Source organism: Zeus faber (assembly GCF_960531495.2).
Source record: "Zeus faber genome assembly, chromosome: 2".
Classification (NCBI taxonomy): Eukaryota; Metazoa; Chordata; class Actinopteri; order Zeiformes; family Zeidae; genus Zeus; species Zeus faber.
Window position 1 is genome coordinate 20225660 of NC_137189.1, and position 24730 is coordinate 20250389.

Here is a 24730-nt window from a genome sequence, read left to right on the forward strand (position 1 = left end):
AAGGTCTTCAGACTTAGTGTATTTGCAAAAAAATATTTTTGTTATTAACACAGTTAATTAGGAATGTAAAAGTTTGAATTATGTTAATTTGTTTTGTTTGTACATTTCAATATTATTAGTCGAATTAATTCAGCATAAACCACAACATTTTAAACTATTGTTAAAAAGCAATCTCAGCTATTTAATTGGACTTCTGCTCCAGGCAATTAAATACCATTGGAAAACAGATACTGAGCTCCAAAACATTCTACTTAAGGGTCCCATTAATTACAGCATATACCCAACCCATCCACACATGAGGTATTCCAATACATTACATCCAAAATTTCCAATTGAAATATTTGAATATTGAAATAACGATATAATAACGCCACTTTTCCAAGTCCTATTCTATTCATAAACTGTTCTATTCCTGAACTATCAGCTGATACCGGGTACAGTAACAATACAAAAACATAGCGTGGACTGGTGTGGTTCCTGTTATACTGGAAGAATATAACATGGTAAGTTAGGGTATGTTTCATTTAGAATGATTTCAATGTATATTTAATACAACACAGACAATTAATACTGTTATAATTATAGAACCCAGAATCGCAATTGTGGCACCCTCCCTTGCAGTCGCCTGCACGAGCGCCTCCGTGTCGATTACATACATTTTAGCGTTTTTAGAGCTTATTGTGCATAATCTCTGGGTGCATTGCAATGACATTTCACTGCATGTATGAACGTATGTACTGTATATGTATGTGACAAATAATCTTGAATAAAATACAATATGACATGCTATACCTGGTAAATCAATTACTCAAGAAAATAAAAAGTACAAAAGTGACCTGACTATTATTTTGACCAAAAATGTCTTCATAATGTATTCATAAGAACTCATCTAAGCCACTAATATAAGCTATTATGAAACATGGCCTCCTAGTACTTACGCCTGGTTAAATACTACAATGGCTTGGGAGAAATCAAAAGATCAAATCGCCACATGAGTTTTCCGTTTAATTTCCCAGCTAATGGCTTGCGTACATTTTGGGTTTGCAGCACTTTTTCAAAAGAATTAGAGAGGGACAGCGGCAATTAACAAGTCATTGAAAGCATGTCCATCACTAATTCCAGCCCCCCGGGGAGCCAAGGCGAGTTGACAACAATCCCTTCTGCGAGCCGGCAGAAGAGAGGAACTCTCCTCTTTGCGCCACGAGCCTCGTCTGCCGACAAAAACAGATGGCGAGGCAGTTGGTGGGACATGGGAAAGGCTTTCCTACATGTTCGTAGAGGAGGGTTTACACAAGTCGCCGTCATTTTCATTCAAAGGATTTTGAAGGGGGGGGGGGGGGGGGGGGGGGAGAAAGACAGCAAGTGTATAAAAGCAAAAATTACGCAAAACAAAATCATTCAAATGACCACAAGCCCGACCCCCGGCTCGTTGAACAAAAGCAAGAAGCGCCGACGACCAAAGGTGTAGCTTTTCCACTTGAAATCACTATTTTTTCCTATCCTGACCAAAAACAAAACAGAAAATCTGCTTCCACACATCTTGGTCCGAGACGATTACTTTTGGGGCGGTTTCGGGTGTCACTGCTGCACATCCGCCATCTTTGTCTAGAAAGTTGAAGCATGGCAGGAAGACAACAGAAGACTCTTTCTCTCTCAGGGTTCTCCATCTGTACAGAGTGTTCTCTCCGTTTACCGGTGCATGGATCAGCCCGCTTAGTCATTGTTTGCTGGCGTTTTTATAGATTTCTTGCTCATCTGTCACAATGAAAAAGTTGCTTTTTTTTGCCCCTGTATAATCAATCTGCACCTGCTTTCATGTGACGTAATCACCTCTTCCAAATTGAAATGTTATTTTGAGGAAGGGATGGAGAGAAAGGCGTTAAAAAGTCCCTTGTCTCAAGTGTGTTCTTTGACTAATGGACACACACACACACACACACACACACTATACTGTATGACTTTCAAATCAGTATCTTCAAATTTGTCTTTAAAGAAGAACAATGCTTAGCAGTCTAAAAGGAAAAAAAGGAAATACAAATACAATAGCTGTAGTTTATGGATATACTCTATCATTGCACTTACATGGAGGTAGTATGTTGTGAGCAAAAAATGTTGTACCCTAGTACCACGCCAGCGGCAGTTCTATCATAGGTAAATATGGTGACATAAGTGCCAACGCTGACATTACTGTCTCGCGTCAGCTGACGAAACACACGTGCAATGACAAAACAGACGGTCCCGGCCCCCGGCAAGGTTTATTTAATCAGTCCTAAAATCCGGGGGGCGATGTACTCTCCTTTAAGTGGGGCCTCGCACATCTCAATAGACAGACCACCCCTGGAAACCTAAGCATCTGCTCAGGGAGCTCACATTCCAATCTACTGTCTGCAGAGAGAGAGAGAGAGAGAGAGAGAGAGAGAGAGAGAGGTTAGATAGACTGCAATGATGAGAATGTCATTGCTTTCCGCTACAGGAAGGGAGCAAAAAGGAGAGAGAGAGAGAGCGAGAGAGAGACTCAAGAGAGATGGAGACTTCCAGTGACAGGGAGGAAGGAATTGTTTGTGTGTTGCCGTGGGGAGGCACAAAAAGGAAGAAGCAGAGGTGCAACGTGTGTGTTGAGAGAGAGAGAGAGAGAGAGAGAGAGAGAGAGAGAGAGAGGAGGTAGGGGGTTGCATGCAGATAAAGAGTCAGTCAACAACAACCCCCCCCCCCCCCCCCCCCACACACACACACACACACACACACACACACACACACACACAAACACCCTAGTTTAGGGCCCGTCAATGCTGAAGAGACGTGTACGCAGGCAGGGGAGCCGCGACACCGAACTGTGCTACTTTTCCTGACTATGCGTTTGCCAATTTTCTCAGCAAAGGGAAGAGATATATAAATCTAAATGAACCTTTCCTGTCCCAGTTAAGCCGGTGCCACACATTACAGAGATCACATCGCTGTAATCACAACAACAGCAGCAGCAAACTTTGGATTCAAGACACGGGAGGAAACAGAATTGACACGTGATTGGAATGCGACGGGAAGAGAGGGGTCGAAGCGTCCCGTTCACCCCGCCAAGCTCCTGCTGTTTAATCCGGGAAAACACCTATGGTGGAGATTTTTTTTTTTAGAGCTGCTCTACATCCCAAAAGCCCCCCACCGCACCCCGCCCTCGATAATCTTCCAGCTGCCACTCACACTCTCCGTCGCCCACTTTCTCACCACCACTTCATCTGCGGCTCCATGTGCCACGGAACATGTGCGCATCCACCTACACACTGCCATCTAACAGCCTTACTTAATGTCGTTCCAGGCGAGAGAGAGAGAGAGAGAGAGAGAGAGAGAGAGACACACACACACACACACACACACACACACACACACACACACACACACACACACACACACACACACACACACACACACACACACACACACACACACACCTCAGCCTTGGCGTTTCGCAGGCAGTGATGTTGGGGGACTGTATTTGATGTTCACATGGTAGTACAACAGCAGGCACAGAGGACAAAAAAAAGAAGAAAAATGCTGCCTGTGGTTGGGGGGGGGGGGGCAATCCATCATAGTTTTCTCCATTGCTTCATTGTTGCATTACAAAATAAAATTCAAGAACATTCAAATACTTTCTTAAGCACAGTTTTTCATTTTCAAGGACTTCATGGTAAACAAATATAATCAAATCTTGATGTGATCTTTATTAAGATATAATATAATCTTAGTGTCATTGTCTGCTAATTATATTAGTGTGTGTGTATATATATATATATATATATATATATATATATAAATAATGTATCTCATTGTTGTCTACTATTAGAATTGTCTATTTTGAACCATGCTGGATTAAATTTGCATTTCCCTGGCATAATCTGTCATAAAAGCAATTCTGGAACTTTTTTTTATTATGTTTCAATTTGAATAACAACATCAGGGGGAATAGTACAGGTCTTTATTCACAGGTATTTTATTCTAGGACTGTTCAAGCACTTAAGCACAAAATTGGCTATTGTGAAGGTATTCCAGTACATACATTACTGATGTCGAAATTCAAGCACTTCAAGGACCTGGTAAGGACCCCATTGTAAAGTGGGAATCTGACCCATCCACACCAGTCACTAGGCGTTGTGCTGATGACTCCACTCAAGGACCCCCAGAGCTTTTTCGTGTGTGTGTGTGTGTGTGTGTAAGCCCCATAGCTACAAGGTCGGGGACATTTTATTGTGGGGGAGGGGGGGGTAAATGAGGGCAGAATAACAACAAAAACCAACCAAAACATAAAGTCAACTGATTAGCAATGCACTGCTGCAGGACTAATTACACAAGACACATGAGTAATCAGACCGAGCAATGATGTGCATGCTTTTAATCATCTTTCACTGGGGTTGAGCCTAATTCTCAGAATCCCTGCAAAGCAAAATGAGATCCTGGGAATCCCTGTGCTGAAACCAAAAACAGCCACAATCAACACTACCAGAAGTCGTGCAACCTGCAGAGACATGCTGAGTGACCACCTAGACCCCGCCGGCTTTCTGGAGGGAACACAGGACGACGACGACAACAACAACAACAACAACAACAACAATGCGTGATGACAGCAAACTGCAGCAACAAAAGCAAACGCGTTAGAGAGGTGATGCGTGGTTTTGAGACAGGCTTGCAGGAGAAAATAAATACAATAAAAATAAAAAAAGATCTTCTGTGAAAACATGCCACTAGAACGGGAACATCTGAACCTGTTGGTTTTGCGGGAGCAGCGCGGGGCGTCAGGGAGACGAGCACCCCCGAGTTATACACCGGGCTGGCACGTGAATATATACGAGACTAAACCTGCGTCACACCCGGTGCATGGATGGATCGATGGAGAGGAAAACTAACGCGATGCAATATCAACGAAGGCATCCGGGCCGGCGCGAGTGGAGCGGCGTTGTGGACAAGACAAACACCGCGGATCTCCGGTGATGACACCTACATGCAACTACTCTCAAACTATCAGAACTACGACAGGGGGAACGGGACGTAAAAGGTGCCGATGCCGCCCGTCCTGCCACGCCGCTACGTCGACGCGTTCGCCGGCTCGAACCGCCGGCGGCGAACCGGACAACATCCGCAACAGACTCACCTGTATCCGTCCACCTTGTCGGCGCGAATCACAAAGTTGGAGCGTGACACCCGCGGTGGCGCTTTTCTTCGGTTTTGTTTGTTGGAAAGGGGACTACTCCTAAGCAGACCAGCCCCTCCACACACTACACCGCTCCGACTCCGCTCCTCCGGCGTCCGCCCTCTTTGCGGTGGTTCCGCTCCGAAGTTCGCCCAAAAAAAAGTTGCGGCAGCTCGCTCCGCCTCGCCAGTCGCAGCTGGTGGTGGTGGTGGTGGTGGTGGTGGTGGTGAGGTCAACCCTCCGCCGTCTCCTGCTCTCGCGAGAGCGGCGGAGCGTCGCGAGTCAATTCGGGCGTCAAAAATTTGAACTCTCGCGAGCGCGGTGGTTGGGGCTTGAGACGAGCAGATTGCACGTGAAAGGATGGAGGGAGGGGGGGGGGGGCGTTGCTGTGGCAACAGCCTCGGATGGAGGAGTCTTTTTTAGCGAGGAAAAGCTGGAAGCAACTGGTGTTTGTGTCAGATCCGGGTGTTGATAATTCAAGACTGAAGATACTTTATTCATACATACATACACCCATACACACATACATGCATACATACCCATATGCATACACACATGTATGTATGTGTGTGTATGTGTATGTGTGTGTGTGTGTGTGTGTATATATATACATATACATACATATATATATATATATATATATATATATATATATGTATATGTGTGTATGCATATATGTATATGTGTGTATGCATATATGTATATGTGTGTATGCATATATGTATATATGTGTATGTATGCATATGTATGCATATATATGTATGCATGCATAGATACTGTATAAACATATATACATACATACAGACATTTAAAATAGTTTACAAATATTTGATGACAATGAGATGAATTATATATGTGTATATACACACACACACACAAACATACATACATACATACATACATACATACATACATACATACATACATACATACATGTATGTATCTGACTACGTGTGCGATGAGCAGCGCGCGGCTAATTCAACCCCGGAAGCTCGTTGTTTTGTGCATGTGCAAGGGTTTTGGCGCAACAAGTGTGTGGGAGTGCAAAGTGTGACAAAGCTTCAAGTACATTTTTACTGAAAACTTTTATCAAAAGTATTTACACCAGGTCCAATATACCAATCTATCAACAACAAGTATTGTTTATTTTTATTCTTATATCGTTTATTTGTCTATTATGTGGCCTTTCGTCAAATAAGAGCCCACAGGGACGGTGCCAGCGGTTGAGTACGGGAGTTAAAATGAATGCGCTATTCTCGCCTGTGTCCACCTTGTTCCTTGTTCTTCATTTGTCTAACTCTCTCGCTCTCTCTCTTTCTTGCTACTCTTGCTCCGTCCATCCATCCTTTCCTCCCCCACTCCCTCTCACCTATCTCGAAACCAAATGCTGTTTCCAAAGCGGTCCCACGCACTGCCAAGCCTTTATCCCCTCTCCGCTCCATTATCTGAAAATGTCACCCCGCATTACATAACAATCCAATAAAGACAAAGGAGGGAGATTACTCTCATTAAAGCCACTCCATTCTAAAAGCCTTATACGCGACTCGCCACCCACTCCATTCTGTCACGGGGCGGAAATGTGTGTGGGTGTTATTTTTATTGTTCCTTGGTTGAAAAACATCCTTTATAGGATTAACTGTGGCAGCCTAATTGGCCGAGTCTCAGGGAGAGAAATCAGTATATATTACAGCGTGTGAAAATAAATCAACTGGGACGGCCGGTGAGATTGCCGCCGTCCTGTCAGATGTGTCAATAAAACTCGAAACTCGCGATGGCGACAACGCGACCGCACACTTAATCATCCTGGTGCAGGATTACGAGACTTCACCACCAGTGGGCTACGCAATTTCTCTCTCAACCGCTTCAATTTAGCCAAACAATGCACTTATCTCTTCTCCGCACAGCGCTCGACTATAATGTCTCCATCAGCGACATGAAATATGAATTACGCAGGCATGCCACACGTCTAAATATAGATCCATTGAGATAAAAGGCCGCTGCCACCGAGGGCTGAGGTATGAGGGAGGCAGAGAGCCGGTGCGGGTAATAGAAAATGAAATGCACATACATACATACAACATGAGTATGTTGTTCTTCTGCTCTGGGTTAGGAAGTTAGAGAGCGAGATCTTGGTGATGGAATTTCCGACGGAGGTCGCCCTGGATGCGGCTGGAATGGGAAGAATGGGCCCCATTCATGAGTTTTCACTCAAGCGTGGGCCCCGACATTAATAGAGATTGACATGAGAAGGAGTTGACAACCTAGTTTTGCACTCACATTGAGCCTTTGTCCCGCCGGCTAATGGCCATAACGCAGATAGTGAAGCTGGACAAATAGCCTGGATTGGGTTTTCATTATCACTTAACACAGTCGTTGTCATGTTGTGCAATTAGTCCCCATGTTGCGTTTTGTCATCGTTAGAACTAACTGGCTGAGTCATCATGCCATTGTCTGACTGGAGTATTCATTTTTTGCATATCCCAAATCCTAAGTACATTGGAAATGGTTAGGAGGAAAGACACGTATTTCAGCTATTTCTCTGATGCCCCCTATGACAATTTCAGTCAGTGTCAGTGTCAGTGTTATTTCACTGCAGATAGGCTGAAGCTGTACGCCTAACTGTTTTTTTTTCCCTTTTAATTTCCTTCGGCGGCAATAGACTGCTACAGCTGTAAAGCTGGTAGCCTAGAGGAAGAACATGCAAGGAGAAAACAATGCTATTTGTTTTGATACAGCACTAGGACACCAATTAAAACACAACATTTTGTCTAAAAACCATAACGCAATTATGGTTTGAATTACAGGGTGTATTGGGTATTGACCAACCTAATCAAGACTTTGACCCCCCCAAAAGAAGTAAAAACAACAGGTTGTGGGGGGCAGGTGGAAACATTTATCTGTCCTTCTTACCTGTAATTGTAATCAATATATTTCAAATATTCATGCCAGGAAAAATCTTGTAATACGATTTCAGACAGCCCCAAAGCGGACCATACCATTACGCTGAACATCGCGCTCCGCAGTGGAGGGCGCGATCCGCAGCTCAGATCAGAGCGAACTTTTTTCTAAACAAAACAAATAAAAACAGTGTTTTTATTGTAGATGTATTTCTTTTCATTTTCTAATTGAATGAAACAAATGAAGCCCCTTGTGCAACCATAATTTCTCAGTCACTGCCCCCCACCCTCCCCGATTGTCATTGTATAATTCACACTCCGCAATCAACCTTGACCCTTCACCAAAATTGAAAAGCACACCACTGCAACAATGGTAAATCTATTTTTGGAGCCTTGTGACGAACAAATGAACGTTAATGACTACTTTTTCACTCATAAATACATAATAAACATTTGACAGTACTTTTCCGGCAAAGCCGGCCCGTAGCATAAGCAGTCTATGTAGTTGTTTTGGGCCACAACTGCTAGGGGGGGCCGCACGATCAGTGTATGGGCCACGCGATAAGTGGTTTCCTAATTGACAGAAAAAAAAGGCCACCAAGCCCTGTACAATCTTTATTTGAACACGCCTTAAACCCTTGTCCATCGAGTTGAACGGCCATTTGCAAAACAAACAATAAAAAAGACAGAGGCAAAAATGAATCTACAAAATAAAAATTAGAACCATCAATCCATTACCTCCCAAATCTTTTCCCCCTTTTGCACCAACCGTGAGCCATTCTCTCTTTCTGATAACCAAAACCATAACCCACAAAATGGGTCCACAGCCCAAAATCATACTTTCAGGGATCATTTCTATCGTCTTTGACTTGAGAAATGTCGTGTGAAAGCGATCACCTACTACGTCATTTTACTACGTATATGTATGCGCATATGTATATGTATGTTACAAATAAACATCTTGAATCTAAAGTTCCAAGTCAATATGAACCATTTTGTGGATTACTCTTTGCTTTTTACTTAATGAGTAAACCACAGGCCATGTAGCAATGTTCATCCTGGCAGAGTGGGCGCAACCAGGTGGGATCTTGGAGACTCACAATTAGTCAAACCATCAAAGGTACAATATGCTAAGTTCTTCACTGACAACACGTCCTTCAAATTAAAAATAAACTGTTACCAATCCCTCGCAGCACCTTCCTCCCACCTCACACACCTCTCGCCTGTTTGAAAATATCTGGAAGCCATGACGGATGGGGATTTCGGAAGAGGCGGCTTTTGTTGGCAACAGCTCCGAATAGAAACTGACTGAGGAGGCTGACACTCGGGGTGGAGGAGAGAGCATCTCACAGTTCCCCCTACAGACCCCTGAATGGTGTTACGGCATTTAACTTCCCAAAAAAACGCAGTTGGTTCAGCTTTAAGATTCGTTCCAAAGCTGGGGTTAGCTGCGTGTCATCCAAGCTGCCAGTCAGAAGTGGCGTGCTCTGATCCTTAGCATCCCCACCTTCCTTTTATGAAGCACAGAGACATGACAGGGAAGTCTTTAAAGAGTCGATGGGGGGAAAAAAAACACCAAGGACACATAGGATTCGGCTCAAACCATCTCAGGATTCGGCTCAAACCGTCTCCTGCTATCCTCCTGTTGAGCATTGTTCGCACGCGCGCTTCACACCCACACACCCACACAGCCGGCGAACGCACACACTCACACACACAAGCATGCATGTGCACACACACAAGAAGCCAAGACATGCTCATGGTAACACACACCTCCCTACGAGTCGAGCCGGAGCAGTGTGACTCACCAGCGTGAAAGCACAGTAGAGTGGTGGGAGGATGACATCACAACAGCATTAAGAGTCTCACACACACACACGCACACACACACACACACACACACACACACACACACACACAGGTAGATTAAAAACAAGTATACTGTATGACTTTCGAATCAGTATCTTCAAATTTGTCTTCGAAGAAGAGTAATGCTGAGCAGTCTAAACACCCTTCATCTCACACAGACACACACACACACACTCTTCATCTCTCAGTCACGCTGGCCGCCCACGCTGCATGCACAACACACTCACTGAACTCTCCCTTACCCGAAATAACACTGGCTGTCCCAAGAAGACGTTCAAGTCTCTTTTTGTTTTCGATTTGGTCACCGGGGAGGAAGGGCTTAATGGCAGCCCAATGGTCGCTTGGATTCGGCTATGCTTCGACAGGATTTGGGGGCAGAGGTCGGAAGACTAAATATTAGGAGGGAGGGCATACCATCCAACTGGGAGGTGGTGTTAAGCGCCAGTGAGTTGTATGGTGTGTGTGTGTGCGTGTGTGTGTCTGCACGCAAGTTTGTGTGCGTAAATGTGTTCACCCCCTACCGCTCTGCTGGGCTCCAGGCCCTGTGATGATAGCAGAGGGAAAAAGGAAGTGGGATTGTCAGCCTCAGTACACACACACACAAACACCCACACGTATGACATTACATTGACATTGACATTGACATTACACGTGTCGCAAAGAGATCCACATCCAACCTAAGTTCAAGTTTTGAGTTTGCGGGCATTCCCTCATTTTCTTCACTCTGACTTCCTCTAACACCAACCAGTCAAACCAAACGTGACCCATGACCTTTCAGTCAAAACAAACGTCTGCCGAAACGCCCCGTCCATGGCTGCACACCACTCCCTGCTGCTGAAAATCATCACTCCATCATTCACTCAGGATGCGTTGCTTTTTCCGTTCAATTTGTTACCTGAGCTTTTTCACCAGACAATTTCCTAGTCGGTAGCTACAAATTTGCTCTTTGGATCATACAACCTTTAAATTTGACAATTCTCAGAGCTGCAGCCTCCGTGGTTTCCTCGTGCATCATAGCATTGAATGACTTCAAGATGGGGATTTTGGTGTGTGTGTGTGTCAGGTGGGTTACTTCTGCAGGGTGTTAAAATGTCCACGTTTCATCAAACGCAGGTAGTTTTTCAAGTGCACCTACTCCGCTTGCTGCCGAATGTTGGTATCAATTCCCAGCTCTAAATGCTTGGCTTTACTGTGAGCATGGGCCGGGAAGCATCGAAGAGGAAGCTGACATGTGTGTACGGCGTGCGGGTGGGATGGCTGTGTTCTGGGCAGAAAGATATTCTGGGGAGGTATTCTGGTGTTTCCATCTAAATGTGTGACTGAGTGAAAAGCATTTAGACACAGAATCAATGCACAGAAAACATGTCCAGATAATCCCATAGGTTGTTTGCCTTAATACTTACAATTTCTCAAGGTTGCATTTATCTTCCTCTTGTGCCTTTCTTGGCTCTCTCACTTTGGAGCCTTGACACAAAACTGTTTTTCATCCCATCCCCAACAACTTCACCCACCCTGTACTGTGATGTGTGCGTGATGTGTGTGTACGCGATGCGCGAACTCATAATGGCTCATAATGTTGTGTCACTGCATTCAGCGACTGAAATTGAGATGACATTCATCTCTTAACCAGATATCGGGGGCGACAGCGCCACGTCAGCGCCATGTGTTAATTTGGGAACTTTTCTTAAAGTGCTGTTTGACTCGCATGCATGCATTGGCGTGAGTGGACACGTCACTCATATGTAGAGACTCAACCTGAGGGAACTTCTTTTTGACCCGCATTGTTTTTTTTCTCAGCTGTAACCACATCAATACGCAAGATCATGCACAAAGCATCTTAGAACAATAGTAACACATTATGTTCAACAGCTACCATATGTGATGCCACCGCGCTCAAACAGATAAGAAATGAACGAACAAAATAAGGCGAAGACTGTGACTTTGATGGTGAAACTGTCAGGAGCTCAAGGAGACCAGAAACCTCATTTGCACAAATGATTCACATATCTGCAAGTATTTACTCATCGACATTTGACATCTCTTTTCAAAGAATGACACATTGCACATAATATAGTTTCACAAATACAATTCAAGTTTTGCTAAAATAAATGGAAAAAAAAAAAAGAGTTCATAAAACAACAGATACGTGGTGTATCCAGAGAGTAGTCCAGACATATCATTAAGTGGAACTTCCACTTCCACCTGCGCATATTTGATTTTGGTCACATTTAGTCCTACGTTGTTGAGTCAGTACAAGTCTGTAGCGCTCGGCTTCAATGCTTAACTTCTATTACACTCTTTTGATTAACTTCACTGAAGTTGCAATTAAAAAAAAAAAAAAAAAAAAAAAAAGACTTGGGATTGCATGCAAATCTCTCGCTGGGCCCTTGTTTAGTTTGAAAACGGGTAGAAAGAAAGAAAGAAAGAAAAGGAATCGAATGCTCAAAAGACATGGTAGTCACAAAAGTAATATTAAGACCATCTATAATCACTGTTCACACTCATTTTACAGCCTTTTCATGGGTACACACTACCTTTTCATGTCCTCTGCTTACCAATCTGTGATCCTCTGTCTGTACAATGTAATGGGAAGTTGTGGAAAGTAACCATTAGTAGGCCTATTTTCTGCCTTAACCATGACAGAGTATGAATTGAATATGAAATACATATTTCACTTTTCTATATGCTTGGAGAATCATTCTCATGTAAATATTCATGATTAATATTGAGAAGGAATATTTAGAATTAAGTATTAGAATATATATGTAGTCCTAGATGGATGAGTAGTTGCATATCAACCTGCATTGCCAACCACTGTGATACCTGCATATGTTTAAGTTAGTTAAATCTTTCAATTTAACGGCAGTCTACTCCAAACACCAAAACAATGCATCTATTTTCAGATGTTCCGTATATGTATCTTCCATTCATATGTTCGATGATCCCCATCACCCCACTGTAGTGCTGGCATATAGTCTTTTTCCAATACTACAGTACCCTCTTGTGGCGAAATGTAAAAATCCACCTATTGCATACGCCAGAACCTGCTATTAAAGTATTAATGTCGAAAACAGGTCATCAAAGGGGAGAGAAAGCAAAATGACTATGACCAAAATATTAATATTTGAGACGTCGCTGAGAAACAATTTAAGTACAACATTAAGAAAAATGTCCAAATCGAGCCCCATCTGTAACATCAAGACCACTGCGCAAAACGCCCACATTATAAAAGTATCTTGTGTTTTTTGAGGCTGTGAGGAGTCTTTGAGCATTACTTGGCTTTAACCTTGTATTCCATATTTGTGGTGCATGTCCACTACCAATTTCTAGAGGGTGGGATCGAGAAAAAAAACAAGATCAGGAAGAATGAGTGCCATTGAGAGGAACACCATGGAGGGATTCAGGAATCACCTTGATTTTTCTCCCGATGAGACACGAGGCGCAGCGTGTAAAATGCTACTCACTGTGCCTTTTAAATACCCTTTAAATGGCTTGTTTTCTATGTTTGCATTGCGGCCATTGACTTCAAGTGAAAAGGCGGGCTGCAAACCTGTAGCCTGCTGCGCCGCGTGACGTCAATGAGAGCCAACTTAAAAATGTCCACAAGCCACGTGTCAAGCGTGCGGTTGAAGTAAAGACGAAAGTAAAGAAGTAAAGAAGAAAAAGACGAAAAGTAAAGAAGAAAATATTTGACCCAGAATCAATTGTTGAGGGATCCCCTTCAGCACCAGCAGCCCTTGTTTTGCGTGTCGGCCGCGGCGCCATCACAGATGCCCTCCTCTTCCTCCAGGGCGGCGAGGTCAAACTCGTCGGTGATGGACATCCGGAGGAGATCCAAGTCCTTTTTATTGGCCGCCAGCACCTGCTCCGCCAATCTGGTGAAGGACTGGGGGAGAGGAGTCCAGGAGTTCAGAGAGAGAAAGACATCATGTGGCGTATAATTACTGTCGCAATTTCAAAGGCTATTCATTACTTAGATGAATTATTGCCATTGACTTCATTTGGTAACTAAGTATCATGAGCGCCCTCCACAGCCCCTGCATTGCACCGGAACGCTCAGCCCTCACCTCTGTGATGTTGTGATTGGTGAAGGCACTTGTCTCAAAGAAGTCCATTCCATAGGCCTTTGCCAGCTGGACGGAGGACAGGTGAAGACGACAACAGCGACACATTAGTTAATTAAACAGCAAGAAATGATGAAACTTCCCAAAGGGGTTTTCATTTTGGGTAAGCAGTGAACCCAAAACAACCTACACCAGGACAGTCACTGTAAACATGAATGCTTTTCACTTTTTACCCCTTTCAGGGGGACGTCGACTTTTGTCGGATGATCGAGATAAGAACATTCTAAAACGAGTTCCATCACACTTCACTTAAGGACAATGTAGTATGTTTGAAGGAGAATCAAATAAACCAAAACATAATCAAAGATAATATACAAATGATATGGTCGATCATTCACACAGGTTTCAAACCCCTGTTTAGAAAAATACCCTATTCTTTAAAGATCAGTATCCAGAGTCAGCAAATCAAAAAATTGCCGTGATTAAAACAAAAAAAATGCAGCATTTACTTCGTGGAATGATATTTGCATCTTGGAGTCCACCCAAACTCTGGCTGAGAAATGGTGACAGACTCCATAACAACTAACTGCTTGCCCAGAGGAGCAGCAGCACGTCCAGCTTAGTGACCACGTCCAGCTTAGTGACCACGTCCAGCTTAGTGACCACTAGGCAATTAACTGCTAATTTACACTTGAGCAAAAAAACCCTCTAAAATGACAGTTTTTTTTCCTTTTTGCCCACCTTGTTGCCCTGCTCGGTTGCGACCTGCCTCTTGTCCACCTCGTCTGACTTGTTCCCCACCAGGATCTTCTGCACCTTGTCTGGAGCGTACTGCACAAGGTCCACGATAAAGCAGGAGAAATCAGATATGGAGAAAAACAAACCCATGAAAACTTTTCATGTTGTCAGGCAGTCTCATTGAGATCCAGAGCTCATTTTCAAGACAGACATGACAACAAATGATGCCTTCCCCCTCAAAACTTTTAAATCAAAGCGAGGTCAAGTAATAAGGTGCGTGATCGTCCCCCAGTTTGGTGTTTGCATGGAGGACTTTTGAAACGAACAAATTCTAGTTTTGATCATGAATATGAAAAGAGTAATATGCAGATCCACATTCTAGACGTCAATGATGACTGCCAAATTTTTCCACATAACACACAATAGTTGTTATAAGTAATCCAATAGCACGATAGTAAACAGCAACCAGTGGCTGCAGGAGGGCGGTGGAGGTACAGTGGTACCTCGACTTATGACTGCATCTACTTACGACGAATCCAAGATACGAGTAGCGATAGTCACGAAAATTTGTATCGACTTGCGACCGACTGCTCCAAGACACGACTGTGGAAATTTTCAGTTGGTGCGTCGGCGGCCAGTGAGCAGTCAGTCAGCGGGCGACCTACATCGTGTGTGCACGTAGTTGGTGGCTTATCGATATTTTTTTAATATTTACTGTGTTTGTGCTGTGTATTTTGTTTATTTTCACCTTTCATGATTTCATAATTTATATGGGAAAAATTGCTTCGACATACGACTGTTTTAACATACGACCGTTCTTATCAAACTAATTACAGTCGTTAGTCGAGGTACCACTGTAGAGGCACTCAGGATATCTGTTAATCAACCACAGACATTACAGTTTGCGATGTCAAGTGATCAATTTCTATTATTCAGGCCGACACATGCTTTATTCCAGTACAGATCACAAGTTTTGAAGGCAACGCTGCGATCCAACCAAGTATTTATGAGTATTAAATTTGATCACTGGTAAAAGCAAGAATAAGGAAGGGGACAGGGAGAAGTCAGGCAGTGTGAGTTCTTGTGAAGTGCATGTATTTACTTTACTTAATAATTTTGAGATCTCAGATGGAAGCATGTGCGAAAGAAGTGTGTGTGTGAGGAGGGGAGGGGTATTTTAATGTTTAGAAGAACGGGAGAAAGAAAATAATAAATTATCGTCTTCAGGAAATGAGACTGGGGGGGGGGGGCAGATGATAGATAGGGAAGACAATCATCTTGGAAAATGGTAGGAAGCCGGGCTGACAGAGAGTGGGTCACGAAAAAATACAGGCAAGAAAAAAAAAAAAGAAAAAAAAAAAAAGGCATTTTGACACCGAAGACAGGGCATGACAGGCATTTTGTCATGATAGCAAGTCAGAATATTTGATTAGAATATTTGTTCAAAAGTCAAAATTGATTTCCGTTTTTTAGTGAGGGTCCAGGTATTTTTTTACTTCACTAGTCCGTTCCAGTTGGATCTTGGGACATATTTGAAGACCTCTTTTCCAGAGTGACATGTCACTTCAGTTCATTTGGCACTTGGCAGGTATCAATTTCTGAATCATCGATTATTCGCCCATACCACCCACTGATTATTCAACCATGAAAAATAGGAGTTTTTCCACATCCGCTCATAGCAAGGAGAAAACAGCCTGAGATATGTAAATCTTTTGATGGGCATCTGCTACGTGTCAACCTTGCACCAAGTAACCAATAACAGAATAACGCCATTCAGACAACTGTGGCCTTTTCACAACAAAGACAACCCCCCCTCAAAAAAAGGAAAAACAGGAAAAGGAAAAAGAGTCTCAAAGCCCCGGCCCCAGTATCTGGGTAAGACTCTGCAACGCACCTCATCCACATCGCTGGCCCACTTCATGATGTGCTGGAAGGATCGCTCGCTGGTGATGTCATACACCAGGAAGATTCCCTGCGGGTGGTGAGAGATGGATCAATCTCACTCAGAAGAAATTATGGAAATTCATCAACTGATGGTACAGTATCTGCCGCGTGATTCCATTACCCAGCAGTGGATTCGTAAAACTATTTACAAGGAGGGTGATGGGTTGTGGGGCTGGCTCTGGGGGATGATGGTCAGAATCATCAGAATCAAAACTAGTACCCTCAATCCCAATGAAACAGAAAGGAATGGCAGTTTTAAACAACTAGGGGAGGGTTTTAAACCTTTTTTTTTTTTGTTTTCTTGCATCACCCCTCAAATCGGCCCTTACCAATACCCCATAACGGGGTTTGATGTTTTTAAATTAATATCAATTTCATCTATCTTTAAAATGATTATGGCTGGGAGACATTTCCTCTTATTTTCAACTCCTGTGTGATCAAAGTGACCCAAATCGCTGTTGAGCCATTTTAATGTCGTCCGAGGCACTGTTAGCCAGGGAAGTCTGTGACGGCTGCCAACCAAAAGACAGCACTTCCCTCAGTCCAGGAGGAGGGACGCAGCTGAGGGGAATATGAACTCACCGCTGGGAGATTGTGAAGGGCAGAGAGGGGGAGAGAAGCAAGGAGTTGTTTGTCAGGGAGAGTTTTGATTTAATAATGTGTTAATTCCTTAACTCCTTTTCTGTTTTGTGAATGCCCAGTCTGGAAGAACCTATGTTGAATTGTGAAAGTAAATGTAATCTTTTTCCCCACCCCAGTTTGCGCCCTTTACTTTATGGTCACACACACTAATGTGGGTGAACAAAATGTTCTTGTCGGTCATTCCAATGCCAGTAAGCACAAACAACAAAACCAATAAAAAGGTCCAGTGTGTTATATTGCATTTCACCACTATAGCTGCAATAACATCATTACTGAACTCCAGAATAGCGCGTTTCCCAGAACTACTGGAGATAGACATCTCGAGAACTACATCCGTGGGGCCACTGCTGGCCTGAGATCAGCCCTGCAATGGCCCTCTGGGCCATTGCATAGGGAAAACATTTATATAAGTTAAAACAAAAACAACAAAAGAAAAATCGTTCTAGTTGGACTGCCCTGTTCCCCTTCGAAAAGCAAAAACATGAATCAAAGAAGAAAGAAAAGAGCAAAAGCTGGGATACCTGTGCCCGTCTGTAGTACTGTTTAGTGATGGTCTGGTACCGCTCCTGGCCAGCGGTGTCCCTAAGGCAAAAAAAACACACACACACACACGAGCCTGTCTGTCTCAATACATTACATTGTCTTTTTTTCCCCTCTGGACCATCAGACAAAACAGTTGAAGATGTGGGATAAAGAACAGTTTATGTTGCCACCTTACCATATCTGTATCCGTACTTTAACGCCATCTATTTCTAAGGTCTTCATTTTGAAATCCACTCCTTGCAAGAGACAAAAAAAAAAAAAAAAAAAAAAGGATTAGCACCATTTTCTTCACATTTCTTCAAACCTTCCAATTAGTCGACACTCCTGATGGTTCCTAACCACTTCACACCGGGCCCCTCAGCCCGGCCGGTGGAGGTAGACGAAGGGGTGAGCTTACTCCTAAGGTCCTTGTTTCAATTTAGCATTTTGAGATCGGCATCGACCGATGCAAGGCCGATAGGCAAAAAATGTCTGCAGACTAGTGCTCTCAAAAACATCCTGTGGTGTGGGGATGGTGTAGTTTGAGCCGCCACACCTGTCTTGGGTCTAGGTGATTGGGCCCAGGATCAGTGTGGCTGTGTGCCTGTTGCTCATTAGAGCAGCAGGTAAAATCCCCATCCCCACACACACTCAGGGGAGGAGCCCTTGTCATGACATGTTTTTTATCTGCTCCGGGTCTTGTTCCACCTAGCCCATCCTATACAATAAACTGGTGTGTTTCTACTCCATTGTCTGTCTATGTGCCGGGGAGCCTGAAAACGCCACTCGTGTGGCAGGTGGAACTGCCACAGGTCTATTTTTCTATAAATATCAATTCTGAATATTTTTAAGGGTTTCAACACTCATTTTCTCACTATCAATGTACTGGTAGTAGCTGCGCTTCCTCGCTCTCTCTCAGACAGCGAGTTGACACACACACACCGCTGCAGTGCCCACATAGCCCAGCCTCCTTTCACTCACTCACAGTGCTGTCTTCTTCTCATCACTCGTCTCATTCCCTCCGGTTTGTTATGGTGTTAGCTCATCAAGGATGGCAAGTGCAGCGCCGCAGCAACCGGTTTAAGTTGACAAAGAAAACAGCAGGAGTGCTGTTTGGAAATACTTTGCCTTTGAGGCAAAATGTAAACCAAACTCAGAGAATTTGAGTGGAGTTTTTTTTTCCTCCTCCATACAGAATTCATTTTACTGTGTTTCCTTGTATGAACATAACTTTTTAAACACAACTGAGTTAAGGGACAGTTCCGTCCAGTTACAAAAACCCTGTGTGTCCAGAGCCGCGTCACATGTTGATGTGGGACTTTAATAAAAACTGGATATTTTTGTGCAAATACTTTACGAGTAAATAATAAATCCTGCACTTCTGTAACAGGGAGACTTTCTCAGTTTCCGGACCAGACTTTAATATGACAGCGTTTATTATTTATTTTTCATTCAGGAGTTGGTGTTTTATTTTTACAAAGTTACATTTTCCGATTACCTAAAGGACATTTATTTCGTTGATTCATATAATTTGAATAAGTGCACTGCAGAAACAATGCAGACAACAACATTTGTGTTAAAAATGTTCATTTAGTTCAGCAATGTTGAGTCTCATTTTTTATTAATATTAAATTGTATCACACACACACACACACACACACACACACACACACACACACACACACACACACACACACACACACACACACACACACACACACACACACACACACACACACACACACACACACACACAATATCAGCGTTATATATTGGCCGTCGGCCACCGCGCTCTCTAAATATCGGCTTGAGCCACTGAAAAATCACTATCGGTCGACCACTAAAAACTAAGTTACAGTGGCCTGGCCTCCGATCCATTTCGGCTTCTTTTTGCCGGATCTTCATCGGTCACATTTAAACATTCTCTGTCTGATTTCGCATTGATTATCTTCCCCCAGAAGGGTCATGCAGTGAAGTGGATAAAAAGCAAACACACATTCTAATCCCCATCAGATCAATATGAGAGTTCAAGCCAATTAACCTAACCTTACCCTCAACATCCATTAGGCACGGCCACCTTTGCGCCGGGCTTACAGGGGTTACTTTTGTCATATTGATTCACAGACCTTCAGTGGGTAATAAAATAATGGAAGAACTGCTTTTTCTTTGTTTATAGGGGCGGGGGGGGTGTTAATAATCACTGGCTTTCTGCCTAGTCAGTATTCCTAGAGATTTGAAAGAAAAAAAAAACCAACTGGCTGGACGTCAGGATTGGCAGATCGGGTCGGAGTTTGCATTCTGCGACGGGGGAGAGAGGCCTCATTTACCCGGTGAAAGAGCAGCCGTCTTGAGAGCATCCTGACCAGCACTGACAGAAAAGCGAGCATTAAGATCCAGCGGCTTCCCTTGCCCGGGGCTTGGCGAAAGGAGGATAACGCATTCCTTCCTCTCTGCCAGCTCTTTGCGCGCCTCCCTGTCAAACACGAGCAGTCATTGCAAATTGTATAGAAAGACTCCGAAGTCAACCATGGATGCAGTTCAAATCCAAATCAGAGTAGGGTGTAGTGGATTTCTCTTCTAGCATGTTTAATACAGGATGTACATAGAGTGTGTTTATGAGCATACATTTGGGATTGTTTCCTCCCCTTAGTTGAGGACATCTGGGCTTCTTTGCCAATTGAAAATCAAAGCTGAATTATGCGTAATTCTGCCTCTACCAGTAGCAAAGGAGCATTGCGATATGGCCGTCGAAAAGTTCAAAATAAAACACCCACCTTCCCTGAAACACTTCCCTGTGCCTCTACCTCCCTTGTCCATCAAATATCACAGTTCCGTTGCAGAGAGTCCAAGGTGCTTAAAAAGATTAAGGCAAAGCTAACCTTGTCCAACGGGGTTTAAAATGGAGGCAAAATCAACAAACTGACCTGAAAGGCTGTAACTGACAGTTCCTTTTGCAGTGTATGAAGGTTTTCATGTGGGCTTGGCGTCTCCCCGTTCCAGAAGTGCAAGATTTATTATTTACAAGTTAAGTATTTACACAAATTAATCCCATAGCAACGGAAAGCAATGGTGGCCTGTCACAGGTTTTTGGAAGGGGATGAAACGGGACAGTCCCTTAATTCAGTTGTATTTAAAAATGTTGTTTCATACATGTAGGAAACAAACAAATTATCTGAGATAGGTTTACATTTGTCACTTCCCATACAAGTAAGAAACAAAGGAAACAAAATAAATCTTTGTCTATGAGATAATATTATATATTGCGATATTATAATCACAACATTTACACATTGAGTGGCAGGCACGTGGTGTGGTGTGGGGGGGTGGGCATCCTATGTGCGTGAATGGGCATCAAGGCAGCTGTCTAGGCAAGATATATTTGTGGGGAACGTATCCTCGGCGCATCTGCGATGTGCGCACAGCGGAGCGCAGATCACGGGCGTCCCGATGCGCAACATCGGTGCCTGTGATGTGCGCTCTGCTGTGCGGTGCGGTTCCGTTTGCCCAGAGTGGCAAAATGCCTAGAACCGAAGCTGGGGCTCTGCCCCCTCTCTCCCTCTTCCCCTCCATCTCTCCCTCTTCCCCTCCATCTCTCCCTCTTCCCCTTTCTCCAGTTTCAGAACACAGTAAACTGCACTTACAACATTTCAATGCTCAGATTTTTCCTGGCAGATCTTTTTTTTTTTTTTTTTTTTAATTGTCCATCATCAATGTCAATCGCGATCGCTGATAGACGATTGAATCTTAAATCTGCCTATTAAATAAAGCCTATTTTCATGCTGCTTTACGTTTGCCATCACAGCTATGCATAGTTATGTGAGGATGCTTTTAATCTCAGAAACCAACTGGACTTTGTCCCACTAAGACTTCCTCCCACCGACAGTGAGCGGGTGAGGGCTCATTGTCACTTGATGAGCACAGTGTCATGGCACGATAGCAGCTAATTAGACATGGCAGCGTTTTACAATCAGTGCGGTGCAAAACACTATGGAGGGACTAATGGGTACACACCCAAAAATGACTTGTCTTATTACCGTGACAACCATGAGGTTTTGACTGTGCTGCGGAAGATTAGGTACTGGCATGTGTCGGGGGTGAGCTGTCGGTTACGATGACGGGGCACTCTAATGGATGGCTGGATGCTCACTGGGGAACTGGCCTGTCATCCGTGGCTATCAGCGCCACTAACATGTAATGTAACCTCCGTCAAAAGCTCTTGTCTTGAGGGAAGGTGGTAACCAAGAACAAGGGTTTTGCCAGCAGAAGTAGTCGTTAAGTCTATATTTCAAACTAATCTGTGACCTGGACAATGCCGCTTCCTTTAAAAGGCTTATCTCAAAATGGACCAATGCCTGTTTCGTGAATATCCTGACTTGAAAGCGTCTGACTGTGGTTTGACATTAACTCTGACATAAAGCCTGTGGGTGAATAGTGGCACACCCCTAACTGGCAGCTGAACTCACTGACAACATTCGACATCTTCGGGTGGCTGAATAACTGCTTTAATAAAGTATCTGTGACCGTGGCTTCCATGGCCCGTCCCTGGAGACACCTCCCCAAGTTAATGAGCTCCTCTCGACAGCCGTGTCCCTGAGGTCCATCCCTCACCAAACAGAGTTCAAGACACTTATTGAGCAATGATCTGGGGCAAAGGTTCCGTCTTTCATCGCGAGTGCAACAGCCGCAAGTTCAGAGGTGTCCCATTAAGAGACCTGCACAGGTCGGAGGGAGGTGATTAAATCTGGCGAAATGACCGAGGGCCGCTACTAAATCATCCCCACGGTCGCTGCATACCTCCAAGGAGAGATGAAGTTATCGTCCAAACCGAGTGACATGTGAAAATATAGTCGGATATCTCTAGGAGGTAAGGGTAATTTCATGCTTGTTTCCCAAATGGGGACAAATATGGAATTTACCTCGCTTCTATGATTTGAAAAGTTATTCTAACAGTCATCACACTGTGAAATTCACAGATGTCAGTGCTCTCCATATTGTCGAATATGGTAAAACTGGATATTACTTGGTCTTTTGAAAGATAAAAATGATTGATGTACAATACAGGAACTTGTCGATCTATTCTTTGGTTTGACAGCGACACTCACAAAAACCTTTACCCTGTGAATTCCTTGGGTTGTTCTAAAGGATGTAGAGGGAGGCAGTCCTTGTCTGCTGAATAAGACAAGCTGAGGGTTCATTTCCCCGAAACTGTTTATGGTTTGACAAGGAGATGGTTTCGCTGAAACAGCAGTTTTTTCAGAAACTTGAACACCGGCTGATAAGTTATGGGAGAGGTTTTTTGTCCCTCTGTCCCACTGAAGATTGGCAAATTATTTATTGATTCTCCATGGGGGGACACCCGGAGTCCACAATGGTTGACATTGTAGTAGAGCTCCACTTTATATGGAGCATGGCACCATAGGTACACGACATTAAATAGCACTGCTGTGTCAGTTAGCATGTGCAAGTAAATCATCCTTCACTGGAATGGAAAACAGTCCTGTGTTTGTGATATGGAAGAACAAGACGGATGTTTACGCCCGATAGGAGCAACTTCCGAGTGATTTTAATTCATCCGAGGGCCACAGACACCATTGTTTTTCCTTTCCCTTCATTAGGCCAATTACTGATACACTTAATTCCGCAGAAACAGGAGATTCTTTGAATGTCTCTGATGAGTAAGACATGAAAGTCACACTAAACGGCAGACACCACCCAATGTATTAGGCCTAAATACTCCTAAAACCCATATTTTATTATAAAACTAAACAAGTTTTTTTCCATATTCCTAATGTGGAGGCAAAGATACTGTCCACTAAGGAACTACAATTCTTGAGTTCCATATATATATATATATATATATATATATATATATATATATGTGAAAAGTATACATTATTTCGACCGATTGATTTTTTTCGGCTGGCTAACAGTTCTTGTGGGGTACCATTCTTGCCGAAAAAGGCGGACCCACCCACCAACACTGTAAACATCATATAGAGGAGCACGTCCACAACGCAAATACATTGAATGACTGTTTCTTATAAAGTGCCAACTGAATACGTATGGGATGATAATCAAATATGGGATTTTCTTTAATTATAATAATCCCACGGATTACCACTTTAAAGTAAGAAGGGACTACAGTAAGACATTAATACAAATAATCAGTCACAATTTCCCCAACTTGCCTGCGGATAATGCTATGTAATTTGCATACTGTACTAGTGCATTTCATTATTGACATACGCAGGACAACATTACCAATAGATGCCTGGGGGCCACATTGTGCATCAGCAGTATGTGCCAGTGCCCTAAAGTGACAGTTGTGGTTGAACTTGACTGTTTGATTTGTCAAATGCTTGTATTGGCCTGAAGGATTCCATCACGACTTTAAATATGTTGAGCATGTTTTGTTGAGTTTGTTTTGCTTGCACGAATCCAACAGAAAGAATAAGCAATACAGCACGGCCTTGCTAATTCAACTGGAATAGTTCATACACGGAATCCCATCCAACGGGGGGGGGCGTTGACGGAGCAAGTGTTGGTGAATGATCGGCAGGAAAAAAATAAATGGTCGCTCTTACCGATGGTGGAGATGTGAGACGGGTGGAACTCGTTGTCGGTGAATCTGCACAACAGACATGTTTTCCCGACCCCGGAGTCTCCGAGGAGCAGCAGTCGGAAGAGCACATCGTACTGTTTGGCCATGGTGCGTCGAGAAGAACCAAGCACAGCCAGCTACCCGATCGGCGAATCAACCACCCCCCCCGCTAACGTATCCCATGTCTGCCCGGGTAGAAAATAAAAAAAATAAAAATAAGCCTGGTCGGGGGAAGGTGTGTCGGTGGAAGGAGCCTCAGCCTCCCAGCCAGTCAGCC

At 43.6% G+C, this 24730-nt stretch overlaps 1 protein-coding gene and 1 long non-coding RNA gene across 2 annotated transcripts in view; both read right to left on the minus strand.

Annotated features, from left to right (window-relative positions):
- Positions 1–5249, minus strand: part of LOC307227406 — a 51865-nt gene extending 46616 nt beyond the window's left edge. The window contains exon 1 of the long non-coding RNA XR_013844054.1: positions 5138–5249. This is a non-coding gene — a long non-coding RNA (uncharacterized lncRNA). The remainder of the gene's footprint in view (positions 1–5137) is intronic.
- An 8306-nt stretch (positions 5250–13555) lies between these two features.
- On the minus strand, positions 13556–24560 carry rab15 (RAB15, member RAS oncogene family; the record flags this gene model as incomplete). The annotated part of the gene is made up of 7 exons (XM_080022332.1): positions 13556–13828; positions 14010–14075; positions 14748–14837; positions 16639–16716; positions 17852–17912; positions 18049–18109; positions 24437–24560. The coding sequence occupies 7 exons, from the start codon at positions 24558–24560 to the stop codon at positions 13664–13666; spliced, it is 645 nt and encodes a 214-aa protein (XP_079878458.1). The 3' UTR covers positions 13556–13663.
- Positions 24561–24730: the final 170 nt, after the last annotated feature.